Here is a 20,393-nt window from a genome sequence, read left to right on the forward strand (position 1 = left end):
GAACATATATAATTTGTTCGGTTGTAGATAGTCAAATATGGATATATTGTTTGACTCTGGATAACCGAATGAATACAAACGATTCACCGCTCAACAAGTAAACGAAAACGGAAAAAAAAAGAAGAAAAACTAACATTTTCCTTCCTCTATTGTTTTAAACTAATATTGCCAGATGCATCTATCATTTAGTCTAATCAAAACCTTTAATAATACGTATATTTTTGATTTTTTTTTTAAGATTTTTGATTTTTGTCTTAAGATTTTTGGATTCTTGAGAGTAAAGATACGTAAATACCGTTTGAGATACTTGGTGTATATTGTATTCATTATAATCTTTTATGATAATTTTACAAAAAGTATGTATCATAATTTTTTGTCCTTTTTAATTATTTTACATAAAATTAATATTGTAATAAAAATTAAATCAATTAACAGTGTCGCTTCAGAGATGAAAGGTGGTTTGTAAATGTATGTAAATAGACGCTCCCGCCGCACACATACCTACCCAGACTAGACACACACGGGCATAGAAGAAGATGGTGACAAAGAGACCATGATATGATGTGCTCTCATAGTTACTGCAAAGTAGGCGGGTTATAGAGAGAAAAAGAGAGAGAGGGATGGAGGAGAGTTCGAGTTACAAGGATTATTTGGCCGGTTTGCTCGCCGGTGTTGCAACTGTTATCATCGGACACCCCTTCGACACAGTCAAGGTATGTATGTATGCCCTTTTCAATCCATTCATTTTAAACGCTTGAATTGAATTGAATTGACTGCATTTCTCATGGGACTATGAGATTTAGTGTTCGTTTGGGGTTCCATTTTTTGGGTGGTTTTTTAACCTTTTTTAAGGTTCTAGAAGAGTTACATGGGTATGGGAAGTTGCTAACAAATTTTTTTTTTTAAAAAAATAAAAATAAAATTGAAACAGTTAATGTGACATTTGATTTTTTTAATTGATGATGACAAACAACGTTGTGAATTTTTATCTTTTTAAGATTTTTTTTCACATCCCCAAACAACCCCTTAGTTTCTCTATTTGTTGATTCAATTATTTTCGCTAGTATTTGTTGATTAATTGTTGTCATTCGATCCAGTGGTAGGACTTGGAGTGATATATATATATATATATATATGTATGTATTCATGACTTAATTGGGGAATCTCCATTCTGTTTTTGGGTTTGATGTGAGACACTTAAATTGGACAAACATAAATTTGGCATAAACTTGAGTAGAAGTTTCAGTAACGACAGAGTTGTATATTTGAGATCTACAAAATGGTCTTGAAAAATTGAGTAAACATTTGAGTTTCTCATGATTTGGGTAAAAATGGGTAAAACTCAATTTGATATAAGTTTGAGTCAATGAATGGAGGGGATTTTGAGTAATTTTTACCCAAATGTAGGTTTGAGTCAAGCCATCTCTAGCCCCTGCTTAAATTTTTATTCAAATTTGAGTAAAAGCTTTATTTGATATGTAACATTCTAATGGATAAACTATGATTCATGCAGAGATTTGAGTAAAAGCTTTAATAATGGCAGAGTTGTAAATTTGAATGCTACAAAATGGTCTTGAAAATTTTGAGTAAACATTTGAGGAGTTCTGTGATTTGGGTAAAAAAAGGGCAAAACTTAATTTGATATAAGTTTGGGTGAAAAAAGAGTGGAGAGGGTTTTTGAGTGATTTCTACCAAAATTTAAATTTGATATAGGTTTGAGTCAAGGTTGGCGATACCCACTAAATGGCCAAAAGCATTTGATACAGGAATGCTGTGTTTACCTCGTAAATTAATAGGATTAGACATAAGTTCATTCTCTTAGTTATGTACTTTCAAGATTGGTAATTGGGTTGGTGAATATAACCTAAAATGATTTAGCCTGCTATTTTTTTCACTCTTGTTATGGTCTATGATGATAGGGGGATCCTTCTTCTCCTTTGCTGTTTATATTGGTGATGGAGGCGTTCAATAGATTGATATCTCAGGCTGTACATGGTGGGTTGTTGAAGGCTTTTGTGGTAGGGGTGAAGAATGTGGTGCCTTTGGTTGTCTCTCATCTTCTGGATACTGATGATGCTTTGATTTTTTTGTGGGTTTGAGGCGGCATACTTGGGTAGTTAACGGTGTGTTTTGAGATAGTTTCGGGTCGATAGGTGAATTTGGCAAAGTCAGAGTTGATCCTAGTTGGGGAGGTTAGGTAGTTATCGACTTCGACTGCTATTCTTGGTTGTAGGGTTTCGTTTTTGCCTGCGTCTTAGTTGGGTTTACCTTTGCGGTCTACTTCATGTTTGTGCATGTGATTTCGGTATCGGTTGCTTGACGTTTGGAGAAGTTACAGAGGGATTTCCTTTGGGGAGATGTGGGTGATGAGTTTAAGTATCATCTGGTTGATTGGAATATGATTTGTAGCTTGAAGGAGGTGGGGGGTTTTGGGGTAAGGAGGTTGGTTACTTTCAATAGGGTTTTATTGAGTGGTTATGGAGTTTTGTGTAGGAAAGGAAGAGGTTTTGGTGACAAAGTATGGGGTGGGGTTGGGTGGGGTTGGGTGGGGCGGTGGAGTTCTGGGATAGTGATCATGGTAAGGGTTGGTGGAAATGTATTTGTTGGTGTGGGGGGAGTTTCAAAGGTGGTTAGCATTCAGGTAGGGAGGAGAAAACTAGTGCAATTTCAGAGTAGGGATTAGAATCTTGCTTTGATGAAGATCATGGAAATAAGAAAAAGAGTAAATCTAGAATTTTACATGAAGCACATTTAGGGCGTCAAGAATTAAAGATTTGGAATAATTTTGAGTCTTCATGTCATTATAGTAGGTTTTAATAATTAAGGGTATAATGGTAGTTCCAATAATTGTTGGACATGGGTTGTAGGGGTCACTCATGGATTTTATTTTAAGTCAAGTTATTGAATGAATTATTATATATAGGTTGTATTATGACTAAAATAATTTTAGTGGCCAAAAGTCCAAGTTTCTTATTTTGATATAGAAGTAGAATTAGAAATCATTAAAATTTCCTATTATGATTAAAGTAAAATCAGAAGTCATAGTTGGTCTAGATTATTAGTAGTTGCTAAATATTTGTAGTTTCTAAATTTGAGTTATAGTCTTGGTAGAATTAGGAGAGTCATTAGCCTATAAATATATGTGTAATCTCAATGATTCAAGAGCAGAGTTAATATTATGAAAATTTGAGAGACTGTGTGTGATTGGCCTATTTCTTGTGAGGGTGAAGCATGTCTTCTTCTTCTTCTTCTTCTTCTTCTTCTTCTTCTTCTATCTAGCAAGGTTACTATTTACATCACTATTCACAGTGCTTGGAATAGCCACCCAACAACCCCTAGACACTTGTGTTTTCATTACCAAAACCCTACCCTTTTACAAATCCTTAAAACTCCTATTTTCCAGCCACAAACTCCTACCAAATCCATTTCTGTAAGTCTATTGTTGCTGCTGCCAGTATACTGAACCCAGGCTCACTAATTGTAGGAAAGTAATCCTTACTCATCCTACATCAGTTTGGTATCAGAGCTTCAAGATCCTACCTTGTTTTTTACCATTCTTTTGATGAAATTGCTTTCTTTATGACAATGTTGACAAGCGTTGAATTAAATTGGAATTTTGAAGCTTTGTCAACAAATTGTAGAGCTACTAAGAAAGATGTTGTGATGTTAAAGGAGGATTTTGTGATAATTAAGGAGGATGTTATAATAATAAAGAGTGATGTGCATACTATCAAGACAACTTTGAATCGATTGAAAGCTTATATGGAAGGATTGTTGGGTGCTGTTTTACAAAAGACTAATATCCAGGAGCAAAAAGTTGATAGTGTAGAAGATTTTGAAGAAACTATAAAAGAGAAAGATGAACATGTTGCTAATATTAAGGATATTGAAGAAATGAAGGCGAAAATTAATTTGCTTACTAAAGAAAGCATGAAAGATCGTCGTGATCAAGGTTCTAAAGCCAAGAAAGCCAAAGAAAATGATGCGAATGCAACTGAACTTTCTGCTCTTCACAAGAAAAATGAAGCTCACATTGAGTTTATTATTCCTAATAAATTCGATGTGGTCAATGGATTGATGACAACATTGAACTTTTTGATTTTCTCATCGTTCGTTCAAAGTAATCAATTTGAATGGTTGCAAGTGCAAGATTCCATAATCTTTATACTTCAACATTATAAAACTCGAGGTCGAGTTTTTTTGAATACAGGGGAGAATGATGAAGATCATGGAAAGAAGAAAAGGAGCAAATCTAGAATTTCACATGAAACACATTTAAGGCATTGAGAATTAAGGATTTGGAATAATTTTGAATCTTCATGTCATTATAGTAGGCTTAGTAATTAAGGGTATAATGGTAATTGTAATAATTGTTGGACATGGGTTTTAGGGGTTGCCCATGGGTTTTATTTTAGGTCAAGTTATTAAATGGGTCATTATATATATAGGTTTTATTATGACTAAAACAATTTTAGTGGTCAAAAGTGCAAATTTCCTATTTTGATATTGAAGTAGAATTAGAAATCATTAAAGTTTCCTATTATGAGTAAAGTTTAATTGGAAGTCATAGTTGGTCTAGAATATTAGTAATTGCTAAATATTTTTAGTTTTTAAATTTGAGTTATAGTCTTGGTAGAATTAGGAGAGTCATTAGCCTATAAATATATGTGTAATCTCAATGATTTAAGAGCAGAGTTAATGTTATGAAAATTTGAGATTGTGTTTGTGTGATTGGCATATCTCTTGTGAGGGTGAAGTGCCTTTTTCTCTTCTTCTTCTACTATCCAACACTGTTCATAGTGCTTAGAACAACCACCCAACAACCCCTAGACACTTGTATTTTCATTCGCCAACTACCCTTTTACAATCCTATTTTTTAAATACTTTTGAAGCCACAAACTCCCACCAATTCCAGCCCTATAAGTCTATTGTTACTATTGCTAGTATACTTAACCTGGTTTACTACTTGTAGGAAAGTAATCCTTACTCATCCTACATCACGCTTCTTTGTTCCCGATGATTTTTTGACTTGCGGAGGATAGGGATGCTGGGGCAGCTACCTATTTGAGGGGAGGGTGGTTTGGGTTGTGAAGTTTTGGTTGCAGGTTTAGGATTGGGAGGTTGATTAGTTAATGGATTTGTTGGTTTATCTGTATGGAGTTCGAGTGGCAGGTGAGGGGGATGATTGCTTGGTGTGGCGGTGGCAGGGTGCTAAGGGAGTGTTTTCAGTGTCATCTTTTTTCAGGGCTTTGGTGGGAGGCGTCCAGCTTCATTTTTATGGCAGTATATGGATTGCTAGAATTCCTTCCATGGTAGCGTTCTTTGCGTGGGCGTTAGATAGGATTCTCACAATTGATAATCTTATTCGGCATCGACTAATTATGGTCAATTGGTGTTGTATGTGCCATGGGGCTGCAAAGTCGGTGTCTCATCTTCTTCTTCATTGTTCGGTGGCATATCAACTTTGAGTGTTGATTTTTTGTGTGTTTGGTGTTGTTTGGGTACAACAAGAGAGCGTTGAGGGTGTTCTTCATGGTTAGAGAGGAGATAGGGTTAGGAAGAGAAGGCGTGGGTTTTGGCATCTTTATGTCTGATGTGGATGATTTGATTGGAGTGTAATTGGCATATTTTGCAACGGGTGGATGAATCGGTGGCTCATATGAAGGATAAGTTTCTGGTCATTTTTGTATAGTTGGGTTTCGGTGAGAGTGTCCCTAGATATGTTTGCTTTTGTGGATTTTATAGATACTTTTCTTGCTTAATTTTGAATTTTTTGTTGATTCTTTTATGTTGTATTTGTTAACATTGCCTTGATGCTTTCCTAATGCTTACTTATAAAAAAAAGGGAAAAAAGAATAGCAAGTCATGGGAACATGTCCACTTGGAAATTTTTTTTAGATGTCTATAATTTTTTGGAAGAAAACATTCCATTGTTATAAAATCCATTCCAGAAATAAATAGTGAGGAAGAATCTATACCTTTGCACTTGTTTTTGCTTTGGAGCTCCTTTGCAAAATGGATTGCTTTTCTTGGTTTTAGGTCTGGAAGATGGCTTACACGAGGTTGGTGGCCTCTATAAAGTTTGGCAAAATCTTTTAACATGAAACCTGATTTTTGCTCCGGTAAAATCAGATAAACTCACAAATAAGAAAATAACCTGGAATACTTTGGTTTATGTTCAAAACTAGCATAATCGCCTAACATTTGGCATGCCTAGTCAAGGTTTCATGGCATGCACTTCCTGAGTTGCTAAAGCTTTGACTGTAATGGATTTTCTTTTAAGGTTTTTATGCCTTGTTTGATTAACAGGATTAATAGTGAAATGATTAATAATCCCATGAATTAGTGTAGGATTATTTATCCAATTAAATTAGTGAGATAGCCATTTGTTATGTATTCATTTTTTATTTTCTTTCATACTTGACAGTACGATCCCCAACACCTCTCAATATTAAACATTTGCCAATTTTGTCGGTTGACTATCTGCCGTACATGTAATCTGGTTAATTAAATTTGCTATCAAATATATGATTACGAGTCTATAGACTAATAATCCCAATCGTATGCTATAATCTTACTAATCAAGTGCTTATTTTTATGTTATATTGTAATTTTACATAATACATAATTTAATTTTAAATATGGTTGGCCTTGTACCAACTACTTGTTGGTCTAATTGTAATATGTTGAATGTATAGATGATGAAGAAGAGCAAGAAGAAGGAGAGAGAGAGAGAGAGAGAGAAAAACGGCTGTTAAATATTATTGACTCAAAAACTTAGGGTTCTCCCGTTACATATAACTATTTATAACAATAATAGGTAGACACAAATTACATAACTACCCTAACATTTAACACTCCTCTTAAGTTGGTGCGAAGATATTTCTCATGCTCAACTTGTAACAAATAGGATGAAAGATCTTATTACTAAGACCTTTAGTAAACACATAAGCTAATTGATCTTCAAACTTCACGAAAGGCATACGTATCAATCCGTTATTTAATTTCTCCTTAATAAAATGTCTGTCTATCTCAATATGTTTGGTCTGATCATGCTGGATCGGATTGTGGGCAATGTTGATGGCAGCTTTGTTATCACAATATAGAGTCATTGGTTCTTGACAAACGATTCCTATATCCTCCAACAAGGAATGAAGCCACATAAGCTCACATGTGCTATAGCTCGATATTCTGCCTCTGCACTAGACCTGGATACCACTGCTTGCTTCTTGCTATGCCAAGTAACTAAATTTCCCCCTACAAAGTTGAAGTAACCAAATGTAGACCGTTTGTTATCTACAGAACTTGCCCAATCTACATCTGTAAATGCCTTCAATCTTAAGTGGCCATGATTAGAGAACAAAATTCCTTTGCCCGGAGTTGATTTAAGGTACCTCAAAATGCGATACACAACAGCTAAATGTGTTGTACGAGGATTATGCATAAATTGACTTACGACCTTGACTACATAGGCAATATCTGGCTGAATGTGAGATAGATATATAAGCCTTCCCACAAGTCTTTGGTATCTTTTCTTCTCCACAAGCTCACCAAGACCACTGCAAAGATGATGATTGGCTTCAATAGGCGAATCAGCAGGTCTACAACCCAACATGCTAGTTTCCTTAAGAAGATCAAGAATGTGCTTCCTTTGAGAAATGAAGATGTCATTATCAGATCTGGTAACTTCAATCTCAAGAAAGTATCTCAATGGGCCAAGATTTTTGATCTCAAACTCCTTGGCCAACTGTATCTTAAGACTTGTCACTTCCTTTCCTCATTACTCCTTGTCACAATTATGTCATCCACATATACAATAAGTACTTTGTTTGCATTGTGTTTGACAAACATAATGTGATCGACATTGCTTTGCTTATATCCAAATCTCAACATAGCTTTCAGAAATTTGTCAAACCAGGCTCAAGGTGACTGTTTCAACCCATATAGAGTTTTGTTCAACCTGCAAGCTTTTCCAACTGTAGATTTTGATGAGAATCTTGGTGGCACATCCATATATACTTCCTCCTCCAAATTACCATAGAGAAATGCATTATTCACATCTAATTGTTGTGAAGACCAACCTAAGTTAGAAGCACACGAAAGAAGGGCTCGAATGGAATTCATTTTTGCTATAGAAGCAAATGTTTCTTGATAATCAATTTTATATGTCTAAGTAAATCCCTTGGCCACTAATCTTGCTTTGTACCGTTCAGTTGTCTCATTTGCTTTTTGCTTAATTGTGAACACCCATCTACGCCCCACTAGTTTTTTCCATTAGTTAAAGGAACTAACTCCCAAGTATTATTCTTGCTCAAAGCCTTCATCTCTTCTACCATAGCCGCTTTCCACTTAGGATCATGGATAGTTTCTTTGCAACCTTATGGGATACACATAGAAGACAAAGATGAGACAAAAGCACGATATACAGGAGACAATGAATCATATGACACAAATTTAGAAATGGGGTGTTGAGTACATGCCCTAACCCTTTTCCTAAGAGCAATAGGAAGACTCAACTCATCAACAACTGAACCATCATCCACAGAAAGAATATCATCTACTGAAGGAATGATAGATTGAGGTGCATTTCCTATAGTTTGTCGAAACTGGATTTGGAACCAGCATAGAGGATGATGATTGACCTGGTGGCACAAGAGAAGTCTCTTTGTGAATAAGTCTTAAGATCAACCTTGTCTAAACGGCCACCTATGCTAGGCTCTCCATCAACAGGACTCTTAGGTTCCCCCTCATCACAAATAATAACCCGCTGATATGACATCATCTCATCCGCAATTTCATCTATAATACTCTCCCCCTGAGGAGATGGCGGAGAAGAAAAGAAAGACTTAGATTCACGAAAGGTAACATCCATACTAACATGCATCTTGCGAGTTTGAGGATCATAGCATTTGTAACCTTTCTGAGTGGCGGAATATCCAATAAAAGCACAAACGTGTACCCTTAGGATCAAGCTTCCCACGAGTACGAGGATAAAGATGAACAAAGTAGACACACCCAAAAACCCGAGGTAGAAGAGAAGCAGTAAGATAAGTCACAGGGAGAAGTTCAATAGGAATTTGGAATTGGAGGACATTGGAAGGCATGCGGTTAATAAGGTAAGCAACGCTAAGAACAACATGCCTTCCATTCTGTTGAGAGAGCAAGCAACTTTAAGGAGATGGCTATTCTTGTGTTCAGCAATTCCATTCTGTTGAGGAGTACCAACACAACTAGTCTGATAAAGAATGCCATGCTCTTCAAGGTATGCCCGAAAACTACTGTCAACCTACTCAATCCCATTGTCACTCCAAATAATTTTGATGTTAGCATTGAAGTGATTGGTCACCATTTTATGAAAAAGTCGAAAGTAAGAAAAAACCTCATTTTTAGTTTGAAGCAGGTAAATCCAAGTCACACATGAATAACAATCAATAAAAGTAACAAACCACCGATACCCAGAAGTAGAAATCACAGGGGAAGGCCCCCACACATCAGTATGAACAAGCATAAAAGGAAAATTACTTCTTTTATTTACTGGCGGATAACAAGTACATTTATGCTTAGCAAATTCACAAGCATCACAAACAAAATTATTCCGAGGACAATCTCGGACCAATGAAGGGAAATTTTTTTCTAAAATACTAAAGGAAGATGACCTAAACGACAATGCCACTGATGAAGAAGATGAAGGGAGGAGCTGGTAGTGCACTGAAGAGCTTGAGCCGAGGACAAAGGTAATGTTGGAGGGACGACATCCAAAAAATATAGTCCACCTTGTCTTCTACCACTGCTAATCATTTTCCTCGTAGCTAGTTCCTGAAAGAGACAATGAGTAGGAAAAAAAGGTCACATAACAATTTAGAGATGTAGTAAGGTTACTAAAAGAAAGTAAGTTGGTAGAAAAATTAGGAACATGAAGAACGGATGAAAGAGAAAGCAAAGAGGAACAATTAACCGAACCCTTGCTAGAGATTGAGGATAACGTGCCATCAGCCACTCTGACCTTATCTTGGCTAGAACAAGGAGAATAAGAATAGAAAAGACTAGGGAAACCTCTCACGTGGTCGGTAGCACCAAAATCAATAATCCAAGAAAGCGATGAGGATGTACTAAGGCCACTAGCAAGAATACCTGTGTGAGCAAAATTGGAAGAAATAGAAGTGGAAGGGGCTGTGGTAGATGGAGAATCAAGCTGAGCCATCAAACGCCTGAGAGCTATGAAGCACGGGTACTCCAAAAATAGTGCCGTACGAGTACCGGGTACTTATCGGGTGCGGGTACGCGTACCGGTACGGCTGCACGCGTACCCGGTACGACAAAAGGGGGTCCGGTACGTTTGGTTCATTCGGGTACGGCGGGGCCTTTTTTTTTTTTTTTTTTTTTTGTGCCCTTGCAGATCAGCTATTTTTTATTTTTATTTTTATTTTTTTGGTGCCCTTGCAGATCAGCAATTTTGATGTTTCTTTACTGTCCTGTCTATTTGTATGAATTGTATAAGCATATCAGCAAATGATTTTGATGTTTTTAAAAAGCAATTTGAACAAAAAAAATAACAAGGCCTATAAAGGGCAGTTCTATGTATGACTATGCATTATGCTTTTGCTTCAGATCCTCCTAGAATTTTTTTATAAAATCTTTAATCATAACAAACTTTTGAAGTTTATGCACAAAACATTAAAAATTGATACGGTATTAGTTGATTAGTAGTGGTTGGGAATGATGCAATTTTATGTATTATGCAAATTGCAATTGACAACCTGCCTCAATAGAGAATTTTTTTTCCTTTATTGTTGGCAATTAACCTTAAATCTTTCTTTGGTATCCTGTTATTTCTTTGGTTTCACCCTATAAAAATAGCAAATTGATGAGCAAAAAGAAAGATTTTAAAAATAAATTATGATCACAAATTCACAGTGCATAACATGTCAAAGTGAGAGATTTCACAAATATTATTTTTAACGCTTAGTGGTTTTAAATTATAAGAAAATGAGTAGTTCTCTTTTTAGTTTTGATATTTAATTTTAATTTGTAGGTTGGATCTTTTAACCATAATTATATAAAAAATATATATATATATATATATATCGGCGTACCGCAGCCGTACTCGTATCATATTTTTTTTGAGTTTTACCGAATCGGCGTACTCGCACTCGTACCCGTACCATACTCGTACCCGCACCCGTGCTTCCTTGCCTAAGAGTGTAGAGCTCATCTTGAGAAAGTGTACTAGTGTCAGAAGAAGTACTAGCAGTGATGTCTAACACATGTGCTTGGGAATGAGAAGCGCCACCACGGCCAAGGCCTCGAGTAGGACGACCATTCAGCTCCCAACAATGCTCTCTGTCATGCCTATCTTTCCCATAATAATCACACTTCAATCGATCTCGATCAACCAGTGTACCCTTACTCCCAAGCTGAACCAGACTAGGCTTAACATCCCAGGTGGTAGGAGTAGCAACCAAAGCAGAACGTTCCTGAATAGAAGAATGGACCATAGCACTCTGCCGACTCTCCTCTTGCTGAACCAAAGCATAAGCCTCGTGTAAGGTATGAAACAAAGAATGACCCATCACCTGAACCCGGATCAGATCATACTCCAAATTAAGGCCAGTAAGAAAGTCATACACATGCTCATTCTCTACAGATTGCTTAAACAAAGCAGCATCCTGGGAACAAACAACCTGGAAACTTTGATAATAATCAAGTTCATGCCACAAACTACTAAGCTCAGCATAGTACAAGGCAAGTGATTTGTCCGTCTGATCCAAGCCCCGAATCTTCTTCCTCAACTCATATGCCTAGGCATTATTACCCTGCTGTGAGTACATTTGTATGGTAGTGGTCCAAATCTTATGAGCCGTATCCAAAAGGAGAAATGTCCAACTAATAGTGGGCAGTATGGAGTTAATCAGCCAAGTCATAGCTAGAGCATTCTCAGAAATCCATTGAGTACGTGAATTACCATCAGCATTAGGTTGTTGGAGGGTACTGGTAATATAGCCAGTTTAACGTTGGGTAGCAATAGCAAGACTACGTAAGTGTGACCAAATCAGGTAATTAGTACCATCAAGTTTCACAGGATTGATTTGAAGAGACGGACTATCAATAAGGTTCATAAGACAATGCAATCCTCCACTCTCTCCATTGACCTGTGGACCCTCAGCCTTAACCTCAGCCATTGAAAATTAAAAAAAACCAACCCAAACAACAACCCAACAGTACCACAGCAACAACACCAAGGGAGACAAATTAAAAAACCAACCTCAGAACCAAAAGTAGTACCAAAACACACCTAGATGACCTCTAGGCACAGAAAGCAGTACCAAAACACAGCCAGAATCACACCTAGATGAGCCGAAACTGACATAAATCAAGAGAAATCTCAACAAACCTTTAAAACAAGGACACCCAAGGCCTCCAAGGTGTCAGTCGGCCCCCAGGGATTAGGTTAGGAGAGAAGAAATCATCCAAAAGAGGTATGAAGCAGAGTTTCCAGAAAATCACCCATTTTTCCAAAAACCTACCACCACTACCACCTCACCTACTCCACTAAACCTAACCCACTACACCACTACCACCTCACCTACTCCACTAAACCTAACCCACTACACCACTACCACCTCCACTTCACCTACTCTCCACCTACTCCCAAACACACTCCTATATAATAGGAATCCTTGTAATTGTAATATCTACACAAATACAATCAATCAATAATATACATCAATTTTTCTTACATGGTATCAGAGCTGGTTTAAAACCTAGTATTTTCGCTTCCCCGGCGGGCGGCAACCTCACCTTAGCCGCCCGCCGGACCTCAACCTATTCCGCTGATAAAATCAACAAAGATTTGTGCAACTGTAGTCATGTGTGAGGCTGATGGAGAAGAATTCTTCACCTCATATGACGAGACAGTCTGGAACTGGAATTCTGCAGCAGCTAGATTATAGCTTGGTTGAGTGCCAAGCTTTGGTTCTTCCACCCACTCTTGAACTTGCCCAGCAAAGTGTGAAGGTTCATGCTTGTGTTGCAGGGACTAGTGTGCGCGAAGATCAGCGCATTCTCTCCAGTGGGGTTCATGTTGTTGTTGGTACTCCTGGTCGTGTGTTTGACATGTTGCGGAGACAATCACTTCGCCCTGTTTACATCAAAATGTTTGTCTTGGATGAAGCTGATGAAATGCTGTCACGAGGTTTTTAAAAATCAGATCTATGATATTTTCCAGTTGCTGTCACCCATTTTCAATCCATCATTTCTCCTTCACCTTTTGCACCCCACTCACCGACTCTCTCTCCACTTTATCACATGGGTTTGTCCCTCTCTCTCCTCCATTTGATTTCAAAAATCACTTATTTTTATTTATTTTTTCCAAGTCACTTTTCCTCTTTTTTAAATACCCCACTTTATTTTGAAACAATCGCACTGATGTTTTTCATATAATCCATCTATAAATATTTTTTATCTATTTTCTTTCTCCCTTGTTTTCTTTCATTTTATTTTTATTTTTTCAACAAAACACTCCCAAAACAAAAAAAAAATAATAAAAAAATAAAAAATAAAATAAATAAAACACCCATATTTTATTCATCTCCGGGATCCACCCCGATCATAATTTTACACAAAAAAAAAAAAAAAAAACAAAAAAAAAAAAACAAAAAAACAACAACAACAGCAGCAGCTTTGTTTTCTTTTCTGCAGCCGGACCTCAACCAATTTGAGACCTCCATCAACTCGCAAGATCTCTCTCATACTTTCTCTTTCTAGAACAAGCCATGGCTCGAAACCATGCGGGTTGAAGCCAGATCTGTCATCAACTTTAACATGGTATCTGATCAGCTTTATCATGCAGCTCCAGATGGCGAAGCATCGTTACAGCACTCAACATTAGAGCTGTTGGGTTTGCCAGATTCTTTCCAGCAATATCAGGTGCAGAACCATGCACAGCCTCAGCAAGAGCAATGCCTCCCTCACCAATATTGCAGCTTGGTGTTAAGCCCAAGCCTCCAATCAACCCAGCACAAAGGCCACTGATAATGTCACCATACAGATTAGGCATCACTAGAAGGTCAAAAAGAGCTGGATTTTTCACAAGCATCATACAGCAGTTGTCAATAACAACTTCCTCATATGTTATGTCAGGATACTTCTCGGCAACTTTGCGACAACACTTAAGAAAGAGACCGTCAGTTTTCTGCATGATGTTGGCTTTGTGGATTGCAGACACTCTCTCTCTACCATGGGCCTTAGCATAGTGAAAGGCATATTCAGCCACCCTCTTTTCCTTTCTTTTTTTCCACTAGCCGACATACACCTGCATAAAGAGCCCCTTTTCTTTTTCCTTTTTTTATTTAATCCACCCCACTCCACTTTCTCTTATTTTAATATATCTCTATCTATATATATCTATGTTTCTTTTAATCTATTGCACAGCCCATTCTTATTAGTCTTATTATTATTCTTATTATTATTATTTTTTTGTTTCTTTTTTTATTTTTGCAAAAAACAAAAAAAAACAACCAGGCATAAGACGACCTTGCACACCACACTCCTTTTATTCATGTCGGGGCTCCCCCCGTTCACCATTTTACATCCAAAAAAAAAAAAAAAAAAAAAAAAAAAACACAAAAACAAAACCACCACACCCACAGTGGGATTTTTTCTTCTCTACTCAGCCGCCGGTCTTTTCTTCTTGCCTCCGTCCTGGGTGGTCCTTGCCGGTGTTGCCTCCGTGCTTCCTAGACCACCAAGCAAGTTGCCTCCTCCCTGCTCCTCCACTACAGCATATGGTGGACCTCCAAATCGGAACATCACGGTGGCCTTCCGCTTCAGCTCCTTGTTTTCCGCCTTCAGCACACTTATCTCTGCTCGCGCATCCTTATACATGCGTTGGAGCAGAGCCAGTTGGGAGTTTAAATGCTGCACCTCATTTGTCCTACTCTGCAGCCGGTTCGACAGGTTTGTGACCGCCGTCATGCTTTCCACACATGCCTTCAAAGTATACTGATTGGCCTCCACATCCGACTGCACTGCCATTCTTTGCTCCACCGACCGCATCGGAAAGTTCAACGGAGCAAACTCCGGGGCGCTTGGTTGAGTTTCCAGTGCCGCCGCACCAGTTCTCTCTCTCGTTGACTCGTTGAGGTCGGGAAAGAGGGTGAGCAGCCCGCGGGAAGACGATGAAGCCATTTTCTAGGCAACAGAGTGTTACAGAGTGTCTCTCTCAGAAATCTCTCTCAGAAAACACAGAGTGTTACAGCGTATCTCTCTCAGAAATCTCTCTCAGAAAACAGAGACACCAGAGTATTACAGAGTATCTCTCTCAGAAATCTCTCTCAGAGAACGAAGAGGTTTCCACTGGTTAGTTATGCTTTCAAGCCTCAGCCTCCGTCTTGGTTTAATAGCCGAGGTAGCCACGCGCATCGCGCGCCTCTTGCCACCAGACGACAAAACGGGCGCGCAAGCCAAGACGCCCGACAAACTGGCACGCCTTTTCATGGCACATCTTTTGATAAAGTGGACACGCCTTTTGATGAATTGGGCACGCCTTTTGATGGCACGCCTTTTGAAAAATTGGGCACACCTTTTGAGGGTGCGACTTTTTAAGGGTCCGACAAGACTCTGTAAACTGTCCCGACATTGATTCCGGTTAGCTCCTTTATGGGTCCGACAAGACTCTGTAAACTGTCCCGACATAGATTCCGGTTAGTTTCTACAAGGGTCCGACAAGACTCTGTAAACTGTCCCGACATTGATTCCGGTTAGCTCCATCAAGGGTCCGACAAGACTCTGTAAACTGTCCCGACATTGATTCCGATTAGTTTCTACAAGGGTCCGACAAGACTCTGTAAACTGTCCCGACATAGATTCCGGTTAGTTTCTACAAGGGTCCGACAAAACTCTGTAAACTGTCCCGACATTGATTCCGGTTAGTTTCTACAAGGGTCCAGCAAGACTCCGTAAACTGTCACAACAACTGTCACAACAGTGTCCTCTACCACGTTATGACACCCCCATACAGTGTCATCTACCACGTTATGACACCCCCATACAGTGTCATCTACAACGTTATGACACCACCATTCAGTGTCTTCACCAATGGTCTGACACGACCATACAGTGTCTCCTATCCTTTTTTATTTTTATGTATTTTCTTGTTTTGTTCCTCTCTTCAAACTCAAGTTGGTTAGTTTCTATCCTCCTTGAGTTTGCGGGGGGCTGTTAGAATTTACCATAAACCTACCACCACTACCACCTCACCTACTCCACTAAACCTAACCCACTACACCACTACCACCTCACCTACTCCACTAAACCTAACCCACTACACCACTACCACCTCCACTTCACCTACTCTCCACCTACTCCCAAACACACTCCTATATAATAGGAATCCTTGTAATTGTAATATCTACACAAATACAATCAATCAATAATATACATCAATTTTTCTTACAGAATGGAAAAATAATCAACGAATGACCAAAAAAATAAAACAAAAATCAGAGGCATGTTGAGAAGCCTCAGTTGATCATGATGGGATTTTTTTTATTTCTTTATTTTAATTTTTTTTAAGGCTATGATAGAAGAAAAATACAAAAAGTGACGAAAAAAAGAAGAAAAGAGCAAAAATATCTTCAAGGAGGAAGATGTCGCTTTGATACCATGTTGAATGTATAAATGATGAAGAAGAGGAAGAAGAAGGAGAGAGAGAGAGAGAGAGAGAGAGAGAGAGAGAGAGAGAGAGAGAGAGAGAAATGGCTGCTAAATATTATTGAATAAAAAACTTAGGGTTCTCCCCTTACACACAACTATTTATAATAATAATAGGCAGACGCAAATTACATAACTACCCTAACACTTAACATAAAACGTGATTGTTGAGAAGCCTTAGTTGATAGAGGTCAGAAGTTCAAAACTTGGGGAATGGGATTAGAGGGTTAGGGTTACTTCCGTCATTTGGTGCAGAAAGGAAATGAAATGAAAAAGAATTTGGCAGTCAAAATGCTTTGCTAACAATCTTTCAAACCTGTGTTGCCCTTCTAATATATATATATATATATATTTCATAGCTTGGATCAATCATTGAAATTCATCAAGAGGAGCACAAGATAAATGAGTTCATTCTTGACTATTTGATCATCTAATACTAGTATATTTTAAGATGCAGCTTTTTGATGATGCCATTGTCATAATTATGATCAATATTTTATTCAACAATATTAGAGATGTTGATTGAGTTTATTCAGTTGTCTTCTTTTTTATGGGAGTGCTTTTTGTTTTTAAATTAAGTTTGCTTTTTCGTTCTTGAAGGCGAAGATTAATGTACATGACTCTTCAGATATCAAGACACCATGGACCTCAAATATCTGAATCTTATTTCATCTAGAGCTGAAAATGCATTTTGTGGTTCTTACACGTTGAAATCTTGTTTTATCAGGTGAAGATGCAAAAACAAAATACTGACGTTCATGGTATAAAGTATAGAAGTGGTTTGCATTGCACTGCTAGGGTACTGCAGACTGAAGGAGTATGTTACTTGAACTTCTTGTCAGACCCATCTTAGATAGTAGCCAATTTAACAATTCTATGCCTTCTTGTGTAAATTCTCATTTATATAAGAATATGTGCATGTATATATGTATGTATATCTATGTGTACATAGACATCATGATACGAGTGATATGCAGGAAAAGGATGAGAATTGAGCAGGTTTGTATCACAGAAAAGACAAATCTTTTGTTGTTATACTTGAACACAAAATGAATTTTATGGTCTAGAAATTTGTGAGGTTCAACTGCTTTTGTTTGGTTGAAAAGCACTTTACCTCGGTAGCTTTACAATGGTGATGTCTTTTCTTCAATCTTATTTGAGATGATATTGAAAACTTTGCAAATCCTTGCTCTATGGTATCTTTTAGTGTATTAGCCTACATTATTGCTAAAATCATGTCACCCTCTGCGTCACTTTTTTACTATGCACTTGTTCATGTTCTTTATAATACTTCATCTTACTGAGCAAAACAAAAAATAAAATATTGATGACCTTCCCCACTGAAGTATACTAATGTAATATGTTATCATGTGAATTTGTCCAGTTACTTGCAGATGTGTTCCCTTTTCAATATTTATGCAAAATGATGCAGAAGAAGGATCCTTGGAACCAGACTCTCACCCTCTTTCTTTTGCTACAAAAATAATTTATTTATTTTTGATTTGCTCCTTTTGAACAATTTTTTTTTAATGACGGATAAAAAATCACATCCCTTCATTTGAAATCTGTAAGGGGGAGTTTGACACTAATAGTAAAGAACAATTAACTGGGGCTCAACTGTTTTTTAACAGACTCTTAATTGAGATGAGAAGAGCATTAAATGAAGAAATGAGCCATATATCTCAAAGGTCTATCTTCTTGCCCATCACTAATCTTTTTGTTTGTTCATGTATCTTAAGTATGAAAGAAATTCAATTTTTTATTGATAACTACTATAATTGATATGATATGAACTCCCAAACACACATTAATGTGTACTAACTGGACGTCGTTTTCTTTATGAAATCTCTAATTTGGAGATGCATTTCTTGTTTTAGCTTTTGTTTTTATAATTCTGGGTGGGGATTAAAGTTCTCCATGTTTTCTTTTCCCAACAAAATCTCAGAGATAATAGTTTTGACAGGTCAAAGGACTATATCGAGGTGCAACATCTTCTTTCTTGGGGGTGGCCTTTGAAAGTTCACTTCTCTTTGGCATTTATTCCCAAATAAAACAGTCACTGGAGGTTTGTTTGAAAGCAAATTTATTTGCTGTTGAAATTTCATATCAATTGCAATGGCAAACCAGGACTTAGCTGCTGCAGATTAATTTTTTGCTTCTCATTAATATTTATGATCAATTCTCTCTGCCACTTTGTCTCGCTCTCTTTGGTCGGATGTAGGGAGGGCTTCAAAGTGGTAAACCACAGTCCTCAGTAATAATTCCATCTGCAGCAATTGGTGGAGGGATTATCAGCTTTGTACTATGCCCATCAGAGCTGGTGAAGGTAAGTGAATCAGAGCATTCATGCACTGCAATTTTGTTTCCCATATCATGCTTGTGACACTGCTTCTCCAGTGTAGGATGCAAGTTCTAGGAACTGACTCTTTGGTTCCCAAGTCCAGTAGATACAATGGTCCTCTTGATTGTGCCCTTAAAACTTTTAAAACTGAAGGGGTAAGAAAATCTATACTTGCTATGAAATTAGGCTTCTGATGTGATTTGGAGCTGACAAACTACCTTTCCAGGTTACAGGAATTTTTCAAGGAGGTTTTACAACCTTATTAAGGGAATCTATAGGAAATGCAGTCTTCTTTAGCACTTATGAGTCTGTCCGTTATTACATGCATTTACAATTGAAAGATGCTTCTTCTAACCAGAACAACTTGACTGATGTAGGAGTTGGGATTATGAGTGGTGGTCTCAGTGGAATAGCAGTGAGTTTTTTTTTTTTTTTTTAATGGAAAATGAGAAATAGCACTAAGTACTTCAACATCCTATCACGTCTCTGAATTAAGGACTGCTATTTACCTGTCCCCCTTTCTTCGCACAGTTTCTTTGGTTTGTTTGCATGTGTCAATTTGTTTCTTTCCCTAAACCCTATTTCCTTCAATTATTGCCTCCAGTTTTGGTCTGCTGTTCTGCCTTTTGATGTGGCAAAAACCATAATCCAGACTGCCCCAGACAGAAACTCCACCAGAAATCCATTTCAGATTTTGAAATCGGTAAAGTGTCCTCCATTAATATATTTTCAGACTTTGTAATGAATCTCACAAGGAATAAACAAGGGATAAAAGAATATGTGAGAGGCTTATTAGATTCTTTATGGTAGATTTACAGGAGATCAGGGCTTAAAGGATGCTATACAGGTTTAGGCCCAACAATTGTGAGGGCATTTCCTGCTAATGCAGCTGCAATTGTCACCTGGGAGCTAGCTGTGAAAATTCTGGGTGTCAAGCGTGAGTAAAGACGATTCGGCATTCTATTACCTAGAACTACAAATCATTTCTTGTCATTCCTGTTGGTGCATGCATTTGGTGGCTGTTGGCAAGGACCCTCATAACTCTTTTTGACATCGCCTGACTGCAAAATTACTAGTCTGAGACAAAAGCTTGGATTGATTCTTGTGAGACAGACAATGACCTGGTCCATCTTTTATCTGTCATGGGTACGGCTGACCAAATTTGCTCATTTGTTTTAAGTTATTTTTGTGAGCTTGGACACAGATTTAGTTACATGTGTATTTGATCCACATCTCCAGCTCTTCCAAAGCTGGACAAGTTTGTACCAGGGGAATAGAACTACAATTTTTATGCAAAATTATGATGATTCATGTTAAGATTACCAACAGGATTTGTTTCTTG

The 20,393-nt window shown here is 37.6% G+C and overlaps 1 protein-coding gene across 2 annotated transcripts; it reads left to right on the top strand.

Annotated features, from left to right (window-relative positions):
* Positions 1–411: 411 nt before the first annotated feature.
* Positions 412–20,379, top strand: MBAC1 (Mitochondrial substrate carrier family protein). 2 transcript variants are annotated; one of them, XM_028219001.2, is made up of 8 exons: positions 412–713; positions 17,438–17,527; positions 18,674–18,775; positions 18,932–19,036; positions 19,108–19,206; positions 19,278–19,466; positions 19,656–19,754; positions 19,862–20,379. In XM_028219001.2, the coding sequence occupies exons 1-8, from the start codon at positions 621–623 to the stop codon at positions 19,994–19,996; spliced, it is 912 nt and encodes a 303-aa protein (XP_028074802.2). In that variant the 5' UTR covers positions 412–620; the 3' UTR covers positions 19,997–20,379. The 2 variants fall into 2 exon arrangements, with proteins under 2 accessions (XP_028074802.2, XP_028074803.2); XM_028219002.2 differs by having other exon boundaries at positions 415–713; positions 19,870–20,379.
* Positions 20,380–20,393: the final 14 nt, after the last annotated feature.

This window comes from Camellia sinensis, chromosome 9 (assembly GCF_055761805.1).
Source record: "Camellia sinensis isolate YWXY chromosome 9, ASM5576180v1, whole genome shotgun sequence".
In the NCBI taxonomy this organism is placed as follows: Eukaryota; Viridiplantae; Streptophyta; class Magnoliopsida; order Ericales; family Theaceae; genus Camellia; species Camellia sinensis.